Source organism: Protopterus annectens, chromosome 9.part0 (assembly GCF_019279795.1).
Source record: "Protopterus annectens isolate FY-2018-M chromosome 9.part0, PAN1.0, whole genome shotgun sequence".
Classification (NCBI taxonomy): domain Eukaryota; kingdom Metazoa; phylum Chordata; order Ceratodontiformes; family Protopteridae; genus Protopterus; species Protopterus annectens.
In genome coordinates, this window is record NC_056743.1 from 289,170,444 (window position 1) to 289,188,649 (window position 18,206).

At 36.6% G+C, this 18,206-nt stretch overlaps 1 protein-coding gene across 2 annotated transcripts in view; it reads left to right on the forward strand.

The window, feature by feature from the left end:
• OTOG (otogelin) overlaps positions 1 to 18,206 on the forward strand; it is a 2,079,396-nt gene that overhangs the window by 152,917 nt on the left and 1,908,273 nt on the right. For both annotated transcript variants that reach the window (XM_044082876.1, XM_044082877.1), the window contains exon 4: positions 8,464 to 8,551. In XM_044082876.1, the coding sequence (XP_043938811.1) occupies positions 8,464 to 8,551 (88 nt within the window). The remainder of the gene's footprint in view (positions 1 to 8,463; positions 8,552 to 18,206) is intronic.

Here is an 18,206-nt window from a genome sequence, read left to right on the forward strand (position 1 = left end):
ATGTTAGGATTAGCTTACAGTGTTCAGTGAATATAATCAATTACTACTTCACAGATGGAATGTAGAATATAGGACTTGTATGTTAAATTCTAATAAGCAATTCTCAAACTGAATGTCATGAGGTATACAGACTTTTCAGATTATTTAGCTGGAATATAGAGCTGAATATTAGAAAACATCTACTGCCTGTGCCTAACATGATAGTAATGTTTGCTCAGTTAACTTATTAAAAGTAAGATATTACGTAGTTTATCTTGTGTGTTACCAGAAATTTAAATCAGATTACCTGGAATATTGTATAAGACCAAGCATAATGTAATCATACTAAAGTAATGAAAACGTATTTTAACTCACTAGAGACAAAGATGGCTGCCGTTCTATAAGCACTGCAGTACTTCAGCTCTTCAAATACCTGAGAAAAAAATCAACCCTGTGGAGTTATACTTAGAGTAAACAAACTAATTGGCAGTTATTACTAATTGACCAGAAGTCACTTTTGGTTCTGAGGAAGAAAAATCGGAAAAAAATACTTGGTAATAGCAGGATTGGATCTGATTGTCAGGTTGACTCTGAACAGAGCACCGAACAAAGGACTGACTTATTTCACTTTTGTAACTTTTCCTTGGGAAATAAATCTTCATGCAGAATTTCGAAATGTCAAAGGAGGACAAAAATATGGAAACTACAACTTCCAAAACTAAGCTGTCAGCTTTGCAATCACCGGAGAAAGAATCTTTATTCAAGAGACAGAAAACTATCAAACAGCAAGAGACTGCAAAAACAGGGGCATCAACAAAATCTGATCAACAGGTCACAATGGAAGAAATCAAATCAGCATTGCTACCTATACAGGATGCCTTAAAAGAGCTAACATCTCAAACGCTTTCATTTAGTGACACGTAATCGGATTCTCGAAAGAATGGAGAAAGCAGAAACTAGAATAGCTACCAATGAAGACAACATATTAATGCTCACTAAAAGAACAGAGACACATGGAACAGACATTCAAATGATGCAAAATAAAATTCTGGACTTAGAAGCAAGATCCAGACGTAACAATATAATCATCAGAGGGATCCCAGAATCTATTCAATGTAATGACCTGATCACTTCTATTACACAAATATTCGAAATACTGCTCAAGGACTCTGAGGATGTTAAGCAGATGGTCATAGAAAGGGCGCATAGAGCATACAGAGAATCTCAAGCTTCAAATATACCCAGACCTGTTTATGTTAAAATATTGAACTACCAAGATGTGAGCAAAGTACTGTTAACTATTAAAAAATCTGGTGGATCTATAATGTGGCAAAATAACAAAATTTCCATAGCACAGGATTTACCAACACAAATAAGACAATCTAGACAAATGCTGGCTCCATATTGTAAGTTTCTGATTGACAAAAATATCAGATTTCAAATGAAATATCCCAATAACTTAATTTTTACTGTGGATGGCATTAAATACTCTGTAAGCACAAGGAAAGAAGCAAGACCTACTTTTTTGAAGATTTTTAAGGCTCTCCCATCTTCAGAAATGTGAACACTCCATTTTGGCTTTCTGCAGCATCAGGGAGAATGGGATTCTTCATTTACGATGATCCTAGGCTTTAAAATCCTTTGTCTGTTCTGTTTCTTGTAGCAGGCCTGGAGTTTCATCTTCTTATCTTCTTATCTCGTAGTTCCAGTTTCAATCCGAAGTTCCCACAAAGTTTTATGGCTGTAGTGAGCGTTTCTGATCCACGAGGCAACAGGAAATGGATTGGAGGAAGCAGAGGGACTGTTTTTAGCGTGGTGCAGCCAGGAGGTCCGTTCGCGAATTGGGTCCCCCGTTGCGAGCGCGAAGGAAAGGATTTCAACTGCCTTTACAGTTTAAATAGCTGGGAAGAAAGAGGAACTGCTGGCGAGGCAAAACGAAACCTGTTTGGACTTATTTTGAAGGAAAAGGACTGTAAGATAGTGTGTGAAGTCAGAGTGATGCAAGTAAACGCTGTGGAAATGCATTGTGTATTAGAAAAGGAGATGGTAATGTGTAGTGGCAGAATAAGGTACTGTAGTTTTTTTTTATATTTGTTTTCTCTTTTTTTCCCTATATCTCCCTTTTTCTTTTACTCCTTTCCTTTTTTCCTGTAGATAGGTTGTATTATGATATATAAATGTTTAGTTTTAACAGATTTAAACAATGTGCATATAATAATAAAAGAACATAAAATAAGTTATTTTTATATGTGTAATTTAAGGCATTTTTTCTTATTTCTTCTCCTTTTGCTGTGCTCCCTTCATGCTTTTTTTTTTTGTTTCTTATTTTAACCCTTTGGTTCCTCTCTTATTTACATATGGTTACTACAAATGAAAGTGCCATTATAGTTTTATTTTTAACTGCATTGATTTTCAATATTAATATGTTAGTAGGTAAGTTGTAGGGGAAGAACAAAGTAGATTAAAGTAGTTAGATCATTTTATTTAGTAGATGCAGGGTGTTGGGAAATGTTAAATAACTGTCTGCTTTCTATGTCAATTAATATTTAATACTGTATGGAACAACAAATTAGAATGTTATATGCTATTGCTGAATATAAAGCTGAAGTGAACCGAAGTACATTATGTTCTCAGGGTACAATTAGTTTATTTGTATATCCATAAATATGTACAGAGCTGTAGTTACCCATAAGTAGCGTTTAGTAGGGAATGTCAGAAGTAGGCTTTGTAGACGTAGAAGTAGTTGTTGTAGGTTTTTTGCATGGGGTGTTATTGTTAAATAATAGAATTAGTAGGTTAGTTACTCAGATGGTTTCCAGTAATATGAAAAACCTATGTTCATCCTGGTCCAGAGGAATAGTGGGTAGGCACTGGGTAGGGATGGGATGGCAGTTTTGCTTCCATACAATTGATGATATGCCAACTTATGTTATTCTAAGGTTGCTCAAAGAGATTAGACATCGATTTACATTTCTAATGAACGTTAAATGTGGATAATAGAATCTTGGAATGTCAAAGGACTCCAGAACATGAAAAAAAGAAAGCTGTTTTTTCATTTGTTTTTCAAATCATCAGCATGTTGTATTTTATTACAAGAAACGCATATGACTAATGACCAGTGGGAGTCAGTGAAGGATAAGAGATGGGTTAGGAAGATTGTGACGGTGGAAGGAACAACAAATAGTGCAGGGGTGGCAATTTTAATTAAGAATCACTTTCAGGGAGATATTATGGATGTGAAAATGGATCAGGAGGGTAGATGGTGTTTGGTCCTTCTCACATCCAAATGTTATGATAAACCTATAGTACTAATATGTGTATATGCCCCCAATGTTAATCAGCATCATTTTATAGCTTCAATCTATTCCATTTTACAGTCATATAATAATTGCTATATAGTGTTGGGAGGTGACTGGAACTCTTATCAAGATCCTAAATTAGATAAGTTGGGTGCTTCTCCAGCATTCAATAAACAGGCAATGGTAGCATTGAAAGAATTGAAAATGGATTTCAAACTCTATGACCCTTTTAAACACATACACTCACAAGGGAAAGCAGAGAATTTTACTTTTTATTCAACCTGCCATAAAATGTGGTCGAGAATTGACTTTTTCTTAATTTCAGAGGTGCTGATCTCAGCTGACACTAGTGTTTCTAATCAAGTCGGACAACTCTCGGACCATTCAAAGATAACTTTAACCTTAAACAGCAGTAATATGAATACTAAGAGGCTTCGAGGGTATAATTGGTCCTTGAACCCATATTTACTAACCAAGGAGGATATATTAATGGAAGTCAAGGAGATACTTAAACAGTCACTAAATAATATTTCACAAAATAGACACCCAATAGATATAGAATGGGCTACAACTAAAACACAGCTAAGAGGACTATTTATCCAAAAAGCTACATATTATAAAAAATTGCAAAAGAAGACTCAATTGGATTTAGAAACTAAAATTCAATTATTGGACCAAGATTTGATGAGTAACTATAATGAACAGACAGAAACTGAGCTATTAAGATGTCAAAAAGAACTATTTTTACTGCATAATAGAAATTTGTCACTTTATGAACAAAGAAATTTAGTTAAATATGCAAATCATATTCAAACCCCCTCGAAAGCATTAGCTCGTATCATTAACCAGACAAAATCAACACGATTAATTACTGAAATACACTATAATAATACTACATATACTGACAAGGCAGATATCATGAAGACCTTTGAAAAAATTTTTAATCAGATTTACGGTGAGAAGCAGACACTCTTGCAAGATAAAGATAGAAAAGATTTTCTACAGAAAATCACTTTCCCTAATATTGATAAGGAATTTCATAGAGATTTAATCATACCGATTACAGTTGAGGAGGTGTTCGAGACAATCAAGAAACTAAAGCCTCACAAAGCCCCAGGCCCAGATGGTTTGACCTCGGAATTCTACAAATCTTTTAGTGAGATTCTGAGCAGTGTATTGTCACAGACTTTTAATTATATAACTCTAAATAGAATTAATGATCCTCATTTTAATGCCTCAAGGACAGTTCTGATATTAAAGGAGAAAGGTGATTCCAAAAATCCTGATAATTACAGGCCTATATCACTTTTGAATATGGACATGAAAATCATGACATCCATTCTGGCGAATAGACTGAAAAAGGTAATAAACCCAATAATATCAGAGGAACAGGCGGGGTTTATGGATGGGAGACAAACCACTGATAATACCTTAACGCTCCATACCTCAATCTCTTATGCGAAATATAAAAACCTGAATTTGTACGCCCTAATTATTGATGCTCAGAAAGCATTTGATAGGGTTAATTTGGTTTATTTATTTGATACATTACCTTATTTTAATATACCGCAGGAGTTTATCTCAACGTTAAGGATACTATATAAAAATGCATACACAAATTTATCTATAAATCACGAATGCTCAAATAGGATAAAAATCAAAAATGGTACCCGACAAGGCTGCCCATTATCTCCCATCTTATTAAATCTTTACTTGGAACCATTATTTTTATACCTTAAGCAAAATGTTTTTTATAATTCTCCTGTACTGTATGGAATAAAGGTTAGGATGGCTGCCTATGCAGATGATTTAAACATATATTGTACCACACCTGTTTCCGATACTGAAAAAATATTAGCTGCAATAGAAATCTTTGAGAGAATTTCCAACTACAAGCTAAATTTAAAAAAATCTAAAATATTCCCATTAAAGACACCCACACCCTTTTCAATGCTACCATTGTTAGGACAAGTAATGATGGAAGAAAAGATAAAATATCTGGGGATTGTCTTCTCAACTGAAAATAGAGATTTTTTATAAACAATGTAAAGTCAACTACAGATCAAATAACATTGGATCTTGAAAGATGGAGTAGATTGAAGTTACCAATGATGGCAAGAGCAGCTATCATAAGAATGAATGTTCTTCCTAGAATGTTATATATTTTTAGGGCTGCACAACTCAGAATTACCAAAACATTCTTCAAACAGCTTCATGTAAGATTGGGAAGATTTCTTTGGGAACCTAGGAAGATGAGAATATCATATGAGAAATTGATGGCTCCAAAAAATAAGGGGGTGGGGCTGGAATTACCGGATTTTGAAATGTACTATTTAGTGATGCAGGCCAACAGGATTTTAAAGATGTCTTACTTCGATAGTGATAGTAGAAAATGGACACCCAAATGGGTGCTCTTAACGTACAAGCATATAAATGAAGTGGGAGTCAATGCTAAAGCATTACCCTTTTTAAATAATTGGACAATGAGTAAATATAAGTTAATGGAGCACATCAAAAGCTATGTAATGGCAATTCAAACTCTTTTTGCTTCCTTAAATTTACTAAAATATATGATGGTTTTCCAACCGTTTCATAGGAACCCAAATTTAACAATTGGTGGTCAATTGATTGATCTAAAGAAATTCCCTTTAATCATGGAGTTAACTGTACTCGATTTATATCCTTTTCTAGGAGTACCAGTACATGATATTCTAAAAGAAATAGAACTTCCTATTTCCTATTTAACTATAGTAAGACAGCTAAAAGACTTGGTTATAAACTATTTTAATAACTTTGAAATGAAAGGGGAGGATTTAACCATTTCTCGTAATCTATGGGAAGCGCTGTTGCAGGATAGAAAATATATAACCGCAGCATATAAATTGATAAAAGAGAGGAAGTATAATAATTATATTCTTTTATCGAGTTACTGGAGAGAGAAATTGATATTGCCAGATGACAATAAGATATCGGAGGCATTTAAGTTAACATTAAAGTCCGTATCCCTTCAGAAATTGGTATTCACACAGCTGATGATATTTAACAATGCATACTATACTCGTCTCACTTTGCACAAATTTGATGCGAAGAATTCACCCATATGCCCACAATGCTTAGATCAGACAGCAGATTTACTTCACATGTTCTGGAGTTGTAAGTGCATTTATAAATTGTGGAATTCATTAAAATTGCAGTTACAAAAAATGGGTTACCAAAATTCAACACTCTCTTGGGAGTTTATGATTCTTCATATTCCCTCGGAGAATCTAGATAAATCAAAAACGATTGTAATTATGAATATTTGCCTATTAATGAAATTATATATAGCCACAAATTGGTTGAACCCAGCCCAGACATCGTGGGAAAATTTCAGATTGTTGGCAATAAAACACATCTTAGCGCATAAACTGTTAATTAGTGATCACAAGAAAAATATCAACAATATAAAAATATGGGAGCAAATTTTTAATATTGTTTTGGCTTAGAGGTTACTATCCACTTTTTCTCGGGAACCAGAGTATAGTCTAAATCAACCTTAGATTAGATAGAGAATGTACAGCAAAGATAGATTGTTGGCTTTGATCTGTTAATGTTGGATTTTTTTTATTATTTTCCTTTTGATTGTTAGTGCTGTACCTTTGATCAATACATGAGGTTGATATATATGTGAAATTAACCAATGGAAGCATCTTGTATATATTGTATATAATGTGTGAATTTGTAATATGGTTGTGAAAAATAATAAAAAATGATTATTGAAAAAAAAAAGAAAGCGTATTTTAACTCACTAGTGTGTCTGTCCTGCATACTGAATTTTGTTTCCTTCATGTTGTCATTTGACCTAAGAGTAATACTAATAATTATTGAGAAAACACATTTATTTTCTTTCTGAACTGTCTTCTAAAATGGGTGGGTTTTAATCATTAAACACTGAATCCTTTTATCTGAGTAGCTTGATAAGCATAAATTAACACATAAAAGTTACATTTTCTAGCAATTTGAGGACAAATAATTTTCTTAAAGAAAACAAATTTCAGAGAAAAAATACAAAACTCATAGTTGTGTGGTAAAGCAGCTTTATATACTGGTGCAGTCTCAGAAAAACTTTACAGACATATTTGTACAATTCAGAATCTGCATGAGAAGTCTCTGTGATATATCATGCCATGTAAGAAAGCAAGCTTAGTGGAATATTGTTTCTGTTCTGCCTCAGAATCCCATGTTCGTCTACAACACAGTTCTTCAGCACAGAAAGACTACACAACGCCACATCATTACTGTCTGTTTCTTTTTCTGTATCCAGATTTCAGTTGTTCACTGTAGGTACTTATATCACTATGTGTGAGGCAGATCACCACAGCATTCACACGTACTTTTCTATTCCTGACTTCTTGCCTGTTTTGCCTAATACTGACAGTATGTAGTGCATTTTCTAAGAACCATTGCATTACAGCACTCTGTTACAGAGTAACTCAGAATGGGCTTCATTCCCTTGTTCTGTACATGCCATTCTGTCTTACTCTATGAAGGGTGTATTACTTTGATGCATACAGATTTTATGCCTTGCAGTCATGATAAATACTTCATAATATATTAGAACAACTGTCAAACGTTACAAATTTTCATCAGTGCTTGACTTGAGTAAGTAGTACAATTCTGTCAGAAATAAGATGACAAAATACTGAAATATTGTCATACACCTTTAAAGGATGCATTGTTAAAATATTAGCGTGGCACATTTGTGCACATACATCCTGCAGAGTTAAAGTATCTCAGCATTTTTTCAGTCTAAGCAAGTAACACCTGTTGAGAAGGGCAAAGAGAACAGACAGTATTTTGATATGAAGCAAGAGACCCATCTATGGATATAAGGTTTAAACAGGTACTGTATTTAAAAGTAATGCTAAGAGGAAATCGTTAATGTAAAGATGAAGTGTTATACTTTTGATAAAATGAATGGTAAATTCAGTTTGCTTCTGTAAGTGATTTAATTTATAACTGCCTCATGGTTCTCCAGCATGCTGTTTTTGAAATGATCAACTTCTCTAAATAAATCCTGCTCCATAAGTTAGCACAGAGACTACTTTTGGGAAAAGTTGCAGATATCCTATGACAGCTTTAGTAATTTAACCATAATTGTATGATACTCACCTCATATTACATGTTTATGATTTATGTCTTGAAGGAATTACAAGCTTCTTATGTTGCATTATCATCTACTCCTGCCCAACGTTTAGAAAGGAAAATCCCATCTTTACTACAAGCATCATCAGGTAAGCTGTCGGGTGGCATAAAAATAACTTGTAGATAACAACTTTATACACCATTGCCAATAACTGTTGTGCTTTCAGAGAAATTTAAGAATGAGTCATGAATTACCAGCACAGAACCATACATAAATGCATGGCATGAATATACTGATGCTTGCTTTTCAACACATTTTTCTTGTGTTTTCATTATACATGAGATTATGAAGTTAAAAATTCTAGTAGTTTTTTGTTGCAGTCAATGTAAGTCTTTAAGCTACAGAATCTCTGTGTTGGCTACACACTTAAAGATGATTAGTGAATTGGCAGTATCGTGTTAAAAACCATGTAGTGCATGGAGGGTGGTGATTGCACTCTGATATTGTGAAAAGACAAACCAGATAAGTGCTTCTGCAGCGCAAAACCCAATCCTAACAATTGTTAAACATCCTAGTATAAGCTGTTAAGATCGGGAATTGCGCTAGGCAGTATAACCTGTCAGAAATGGCCAGCAAAAGACAGTGGCAGAACTAAAGGCAGCTTTCTTTCTGCTTGATGTCTGTGCCAGTAATCTGTTCCTGACTTGTTTTGTAACATAAGGAAACATGTTCTGCTGTATTTTTGACAGTACTCACTAAATGCTTAATAGCTTTGAAAGCCAGCAAAACATTTTGCATTTTTCTTTTCTGTAGCTAGTAGTAATGGAGCAGATAAAGCTTTGCACACAACAAAGAATTAAGATTGAGTGTCCGATCATAACCCCCCCTCATTATGTGTTCCCGACATTGGCACCAGGACTTTGGTCTAGAGCTGATCTTCTTGGCATTCATGCCTTGAATAAATAATAAAGCAGTTACACCTGGAGGCCTGATCATAATCCTCTATATTAAGAACACAGCCTTGATTAAGTCATTATCATCTAGCTTAAGTGGAATTTGAAGCCTTCTAATACCTGCAGCTTTCCTGGCTGGACAGCTTTCACCTGACCAAAATTCCTAAGAATATAGTTTTGCAATCTACCTGTATATATATATATATATATATATATATATATATATATATATAAATATAGATATATGTTTATATATGTGTGTGTGTGTATATATATGGGTTTACTTTGTAATTTTGAATTGCAATATGATCAAATTGCACATGATTGAGACCAGCCGTTCAAAGTTACAAAGCATTGAAAGTTTACGTGATCGAATTTCACCTTGCCAAATACCATTATAACTTCTAATGTGTAAGTTTTTAAATAGTGTAATATCCCTTTAAATCTGTGTACTTTCTGTTTAAGGAAAATAGCGGAAGTTAAGTTTAAAGGTGCTGGAAATACCTAATTGTTGAATGAAAAACACTATGCAAAAAAAGTAAGAATGTGCTTTTATGAAGATGTGTTATTGCTATAGTCTATTTAGTTAATGTTACTGTTGTTTTTTAAAGAATCATTTCTTTAGTCACGATTTTTAAAAGTATTGCAAAGTACATGTACATAAAGTAGAGATGAATTACCGAATGTAATCAGCAGATTTTTAGAATGCATCATCATCTTCTTTCGGCTGTTCCCATTAGGGGTTGCCACAGTGGATCATCTGTTTCCATTTCTTCCTGTCCTCTGCATCATGCTCTTTCACACCAACTGCCTGCATGTCCTCTCTCACCACATCCATAAACCTTATCTTAGGCCTTGCTCTTTTCCTCTTACCTGGCAGCTCCATCCTTAGCATCCTTTTTCCAATATACCCAGCATCCCTCCTCAGCACATGTCCAAACCAACACAATCTCTCCTCTCTTGCTTTGTCTCCAAACTGTCCAACCTGAGCTGACCCTCTTATATACTGATTCCTAATCTTGTCCATCCTGGTCGCACCCAGTGCAAATCTTAACATCTTTATCTCTGCCACATCCAGCACTGACTCTTGCCTTTTTGTCAATGCCACCGTCTCCAACCCATATAACATAGCTGGTCTCACTGTCCTGTTGTAGACCTTCCCTTTCATTCTTACTGGTACCCGTCTGTCACAAATCACTCCTGACACTCTTCTCCACCCTTTCCACCCTGCCTGTACTCTCTTCTTCACCTCTCTTCCACACTCACCATTACTTTGAACTGTTGATCCCAAGTACTTAAACTCATCCACCTTTACCAAATCTACTCCCTCAAATCTACTGTCCTGTTGTAGACCTTCCCTTTCATTCTTACTGGTACCCGTCTGTCACAAATCACTCCTGACACTCTTCTCCACCCTTTCCACCCTGCCTGTACTCTCTTCTTCACCTCTCTTCCACACTCACCATTACTTTGAACTGTTGATCCCAAGTATTTAAACTCATCCACCTTTACCAAATCTACTCCCTGCATCCTCATCATTCCTCTAGCCTCCCTCTCATTTACTCACATATATTCTGTATTAGCCCTGCTGACCTTCATTCCTCTCCTCTCTAAAGCATATCTCCACCTTTCCAGGGTCTCCTCAACCTGGTATAAGAATGCATAATTGTGGAATTAGTGTATTGTAATTTATAAAGTGTTTATTGTACATCATAAGCTTGTAATTTGCATGGGTGTGAAGACTAAATTTTTGATTTTGTAAGAGTACATTTAAATGGATATGTTTTAGTGGGTGCCGTGGGTGGAATTTACATTTTCCTCAATGTAGAGCGATCTCAGAGTTGGTCTCGATCTAATGAAATTCGATCATGTGTTAATTCCAAGTTTCAAAGTAGACCCGTGTGTGTAAATATATATATATATATATATATATATATATATTTATATATATATTATATATTTTATATATATATATATATATATATATATATATATATATATGTAAAGTTAGAATATGAAAACTCCGCAGTGCACCAATATCCTCAGAATGGTGTTACTAATATCAACCAGATATTATGGTGATATGGTGAAGTGGTGATCTTCAGAATGTTGTTACTAATATCAACCAGATATTATGGTGAAGTGGTGAACTTATATCGTGAACTTATATATTAGTACAATAATATGCAGACAAGTATTGATATTTCTCTAAAAAGATAGACTCCGACTATCAGGGTGACTTTTATTAATGCAGATGTGACTTTCAATTTGCTGCATAATAATTGTGTTCCAATTTTGAGATATTATGATTTATGCATTTTTTTTATTTATAAGCACATTTGCATTTTTATCAAATAAATGTAAATATCTGCAAAGCAGTGCAAGTTAGACAGTGCAGAACTTTTCCAGCATTGTACATGCTTTCATTTGATATGATGGATTCCCATATAAATACCTTCTTGTTCAAATTATTAATATAATTATAAACATATGCATATAATCATAATATTTATGGAAAATTACTCACATTTTTTCCTGGAAAAAGTATCCCATTTTTCAGAGGCACCATCTCTGACTTCAGTGGTGCCTGGGCATGTGAAATGCTATTTTACAATGCTTTCAGGTGGACAATGTCTGAGGTATTTACAGAAATGTGATATTTTTGAATGAATTATTCCTAAACAAATATAAATATTCACATACTGGTAGCAGCCAGACAGCAGGTAGCAGCACCATGGAAGCATTTATTTGAGACCATTACATACCATGCATACGTTGTCTTGGCCAAGTTATTAATAAAATATAAAGAAATAATTAAATAAATAAAACGAGTAAACATTAGCAGAAGATAAAATACATCCATTGTGAATAGGGTGCCAGTGCAATAACATAAGGAGGTAATTTGAAAACAAATTTGTATCAGCAGTTGCAGCAATATTCTCAAGAGAAATATTAATTGAGAGAAGTATATCCAGTATTAACAGATTGGATTAAGTGATCATATAAGAAGAACTTAAAGCAAAATCAGGATACATATTTAGTGGGATGAAATGAAAAGGTATATCAACTGCAATGAGCAATTCACTATAATAAGGGTGTTAAGCCATAAATCATAAGGAAAGACTGGATTAAGCAGCTGGATAGGTATGACATCCGAAATTGCAAACAAAATTAAATTAGAAGTGAAATAATACAGGCAAGCTGTGTTTGACAAGTAGCAGATGTAAAAGAAGAAAAAGTCAAAAGGGGTAACAGATTGAAGTAGTAAGAGATACAAAGTTATTGAAACTTGTAAAGATATAGAAGATTGAGTACAAAAGTGAGTGAAAGGGGATTGTGTTAATCTGCACAATGAAAGTTACAGAAAAGAAGAGATTATGGGTTTTTATAAACAGTTACGAAAAGAGAAAAAATCTAGAGTTACTGATAAGAGAAGAATCTCTGGTTTCAATGAAAGAATAGTAGGGGGCACAACTAATTTACCAGTAGCGGAAGAGCTGGGACAGGTTTTAGAGTTAAGGAGATGAGTGTGGAGATCTTTCTTGAAACTGCTTTGAGATTACAGTTGTCTCATGACATTTGGTTCTAGAGTCTGGCCACATCACATTGTGAATTTGATTATTGCACTGGTACCCTATTCATTTACTGCTCTTCAGACTATACTTTGGATTGCATTTTCACCAGAATTTTATGAACAACCTATAAATTACTTTGTAATCAACAGAGTCTCTGTGACTCAATGCACTTTCATGATGTGTGTATTTAGAGCTTATTTAAAATGTTTGTAACTTGTATCTAGTGTTTACTGAAAATTTTTTTGTAACTTGACTCGAGCTTTTTACCCCAAGCCTCTGCTGAAAATGGGCTCTCTCCCAGTCAGACTATCCCAGTAAACACAAGTAAATAAATAAAATAAATACTCCTGGCAGGCAAGGTGTTTACTTTAGAGTGAAGTTCTCTTGTGAATCAGTATCACTTCATTAGACAGATTAGGAAAAAAAAATTTGCATAGCTGATTAAGAATAGATTAATAATAGAAAGGGCTACATTTAGTTGGATGTATTGCAGATAAGTGGGAAATTCCATGCTTTTGATTTTTTATGTAGAGCAGTGCGGTGCTGAGTTCTGAGAGATATTGGAGGCAAATCTTGATATTTTGTTGTAACATTGCTCTAGTCTTTGTTGTTGAGTAGTATGAAGGCTGGTGTATATTGGGGCAGCATATAGTAGATGAGGTAGAAGATGAGCATTGTCTATAAGACACCTAGTTTTTTTTTTTTTTTTTTGACATTGGTTATATGGAGGTCAAATCTGAGTTTATTATGCAGGGTAACTCCGATGAGTTTGGTACTTAAGATAATACCCAGGATAATATTATTAGAAGTGGCACTGGAAAATTACTAGGTGCAACAGGACAGGATCTAGGTAGGAGGAGCATAATTTCAATTTTTTTAGAACTGAATATTAAGTTATGTTGAAGTAACCAGAGTCTGAATGAGGAGTATGATTCCTGTATTTTTTTTTTTCATTCCAGTTCATATGGAGAATAGCAAACAAGGGTGGATTTATCTACATACCTAATAAAGTGAAGATAGGACAGAAGTGGTATGTTGATCACTGACAAATATAGTAAAGAGCATTAGACCCTGTACAGAGTCTTGAGGTTCTCCTGTGTTAATCTGGAGGAAAAAAAAAGAGTATGTTGTTTGTCACTTGACACATTGCATTCTGTTACTTAGGGAACTGTGGAATCATTTGATAGTATTAGAGAGGTTGAGAGTGATGAGTTTATGGAGTAGTTTGGAATGACAGACTGTGTCAAATTTATTGACTGCATACCCTATATATACCTAAAAGTGTAAAAAATTCACTTTATTCATCTGCTTTGACTGTAATTGTGTTTCTTCCCACTTTATTACCTTATTTTGCTTGTGCTTCTTCTTAAAAGTACTCATTTGTATTATTCTGCTGCGGTTATTACTGCTTGGTAGTAGCCTGATTAAACTGCAACTGTTATTCTAAGTCTTTTGGTTTTAGCACTTGGGCTTCAGACCAGTTGTTTTACATTAAGAAGGTTTGTGGACTGCATTGTTGTGGCAGGACAGGTAGCTTACATCCTTCCAAGTTGGGAATTGCTGATTGAAGGCTCAGTGTCTGTTAGTCTAAAAGCACATTAGTTCTGGTTTAAGCACTTGGGCTTCAGGCCAGTTATTTTACATTAAGAAGGTTTGTGGTCTGCACTCTTGTGGGAGGAAAGGCTAGACTCTGCCCTTCTGAGCTGGGAATTTCTAGTTAAAGGCTTATTGTGCCTGCTTATTTGATCTGTTTCTTTCTGAAATTTGTGCGCCTTGTTTGCTGTAGCCCAGAAGTTAGTAGTTTATTGGCCATTTTAGGCTAATTTCTTTTCTCTTTCATTTCCCTGCTATAAAAAATGCATTTGCCCAGTTTTGCGTGCCGGGCAGTGCAGGTTAGCTAGGGTTAAACTATTCCCGTCTCCAGGAAGTCTACTCTTCAATTTTTCCTTTTGAACTAGACAAACTTTCAACTTAAGCACTCAAACCATTCATTTCACAGCCCAGCACTTGCTCAAAACTCATAGCAAGCACTAATTAACCCTAGCACTAGACCCCCTATACTGTCCAGAAGGACAAGGCTCTCTATTCGTCCCTAACAGCCAATCATTAAAACAGCTCACCTTACCTATTCAGGCATGTCCAAAGTGCAGTTTCAGGTATTACTTTCCAGTCCAACTGGTGAATCTGGGCATTTTGAGGCAATGTTACAACTGCCTCATGTACACAAACAACCCTCTCCTCCTACCACCAAACACTAATATATGCGAGAGATGCAATTATGCAGCCAAACTGGAGGCAAAGCTCTCTCAACCCAAGAATGGAACTGACAGTCAAGAGGAGAAGGAAAATACTTGCAACACACCATCAGTCTCACATAGACCTACTAAACCAACACCAGCAAATAACACACATAAATACACAAAAACATACTCGGAGGCTCTAAATAAAAATCTGCAAAAGCAACAGAGACCTCCAAAGCAGACACCCAAGCAACCTCCACACCCCATCACAAACCATGAAACACATGCTTCACATATTCAGTGTGCCATGCAATCACAGCCCTTAAGGCAAAATAACATACCCAACACACTAGTAATATTCAACTCTATAGTCAGGCACACTGATGTCCCACTAACTAGGCTGGACAAGGAGAAGGTTACAGTTAGCTGCCTGTCAGGTGCCAGGATCCTCCACATAACACAAGCACTCAGGTCTCTCCAGAACAAGTACAAATATGACTCTGTTATTGTCCATGTTGGTGTGAATGACCTGAGATGTACCTCCCTGGACTACATGAAAAGAGACATGGAAGAGCTCTCTGATCACTTAGCCCAAGCCAGTATGACCCTGACCCTGAGTAGCATCCTGCCCTCACCAAGAATGATGCCACAGTATAAAGACAAAATGATCACTTTCAACAATTGGCTAAGTTTCTGGTGTCATTCAAAGGGGATCCGGTACCTGTCCACATAGGATGACATGTTCAACAAGCCACGTTGCTTCGCAAGAGATGGCTTGCACCTGTCACCATTAGGCTTACGAATACTGGCCAAGGCTTTTGCCGCTCCCATAGTGCCGTTTTTAGGCAAGGCTCAAAAGACAAACCCACCACCGTAAATAGCACAAGTAACCAAAAACTGAGGGTAATGCTACTCGACGTCAAAATGCATGCACTCGAGGCACTCCTCAGTATGGGGAACATTGATATCTGTGCAGTAACAGAAACCTGGTTTAGGGCTCCAGAGAGTACCCCAGCACTACCAGGCTATAACTCATACCGTACTTTTTGGCCACAGAACCCAGACCAAAACAAAAAAGGTGGGGATGTATCCATATTCATCAAGGATACCCACACCTCCAAGTTAGTGGCACAGCACAATGCCTCAGAGATCATCCATGTGCAACTAACAACGGGCAAAACAGCAATTCAAATTGTAGCTTGCTACAGATCACCCACCATGACCCAGGACCCCATTCCGTGTTTCTGGAGAGACTGGAAAATATGATGGTCCTACCAAATGCCCTAATATTGCGTGATTTCAATTACCCAAACATTAACTGGGAGAACTACTCAAGTACTAACTCCCTTGCCCAAAGCTTCCTATAATTTATAAACTCGAATGCCCTGGATGGTCAGAAGGTGGGAGGGTGGCCTAATGGTTAAGGTGTTTGCCTTACAAACACAAGGTGCAGGGTTTGAGTCTCACAACGGATAAATGGCTAGGCTTAAAATGGCTCGCAAGGGCAGTTAGCTTAGTACTAAACTATGAACCTATGGATCAATTGGTCAACGCCCCCACCAGAGGTGACAACATATTGGACCTGGTAATTACCAACATGGGTGATGGGTGTTCTACACCATAGGTCAACCCCTCGCTGGTTAGATCAGACCATAGACAAATCCCTCTGGATATCCACATTCTGCCCCCATCCCCAATCAAGGAGACCACCATAAAAAACTTTTCAAAAGCAAACTTCACCTTACTTAAGACCGAGCTGGAAAGGCAAACAGCCCCCATGCTAAAGGACAATGCTGTCCAAGCTGCTGAATCCCTTACAAAGGCACTCTATGAGCACCTGCAAGAATGCATGGATTGTGCTATCCCAAGCAAAACCAAGACTCACTTCTCCAAGAAAACAAAACCAGTCTGGTGGACCCCTGCCATAAACAAGCTATACAATAGAAGTAGGAAACTAGTACAGAAAAGAGTAAAATCCCAAGAAGGAAAGACATCCCTGATCAGTATCAGCAAGAAACTATGATCCCTCATAAAATCATCTAGGGCTAGCATCAAAAGAAAAATTGCCAAGGACTCCAAAGATAACCACAAAGTGTTCTTTAGCTATGTCAAGAACCTAAGTGGAAACTCTCAGATCTGCTCTGAGTGCAGAATGGCACAAAATACACTGAACTGACTGATATTGCCAACATTCTGGCAGGCAGGTTTAGTGCAAAATTGACCCCCCTCTCACCCCCTAAAGGGCCCATAACCATACCAGAAGAATGTAGAGCCCCGGCAATCATTGACACACAGGTTAAAACAGCCCTATCCAAAGCCAAAAATACAGCTTCAATGGGACCGGATGGTGTCCCAGGCTGTGTCTTGCACGAGCTCCAAAATGAACTAACCCCTCACCTAAACACACTGTTCAAACTCAGCCTCTCTGCAGGCTATGTACTCATAGAGTGGTGCACAGCTACAGTAATCCCACTCCACAAAGGTGGAGCCACAATGGACCCTGGGAACTATTACCCTATAAACCTGACTAGCCTGGTCTGCAAGGCTATGGAGCGCATCATTATGGAACTCATTAACAGAGACATTGGGAACCTCCAAACATTGGATCCAACCCAATGTAGCTTTGTTAAGGGCAGATCATGCCTCTTAAACCTGGTGGACTTCTTTGAGACAGTTACCAAGGCTTTAGATGAGGGAAAGGAGGTCCGCACATCCTACCTAGACCTCACAAAAGCTTTCAGCACCATTCCCCATTCTGGTATTATAGACAAGCTCAGCAGCCTGAACATAAACCCCTACCTCACAAGGTGGGGTGCCAATTGGCTCACGGATAGAATCCACACGGTGAGAGTTGCAGGTTCTAGGTCCGACTCTATACCGGTTACAAGTGGTATCCCCCAGGGCTCAATCCTGAGACCCCTCCTGTTCGGTATATACTTCTCAGAGGTACAGGCAAGCACAGGAGGACTATGGCTGATGACTGCAAACTGGGGGCCATAATTGACTCTCTGGCTGATACAGACATCCTCCAGAAG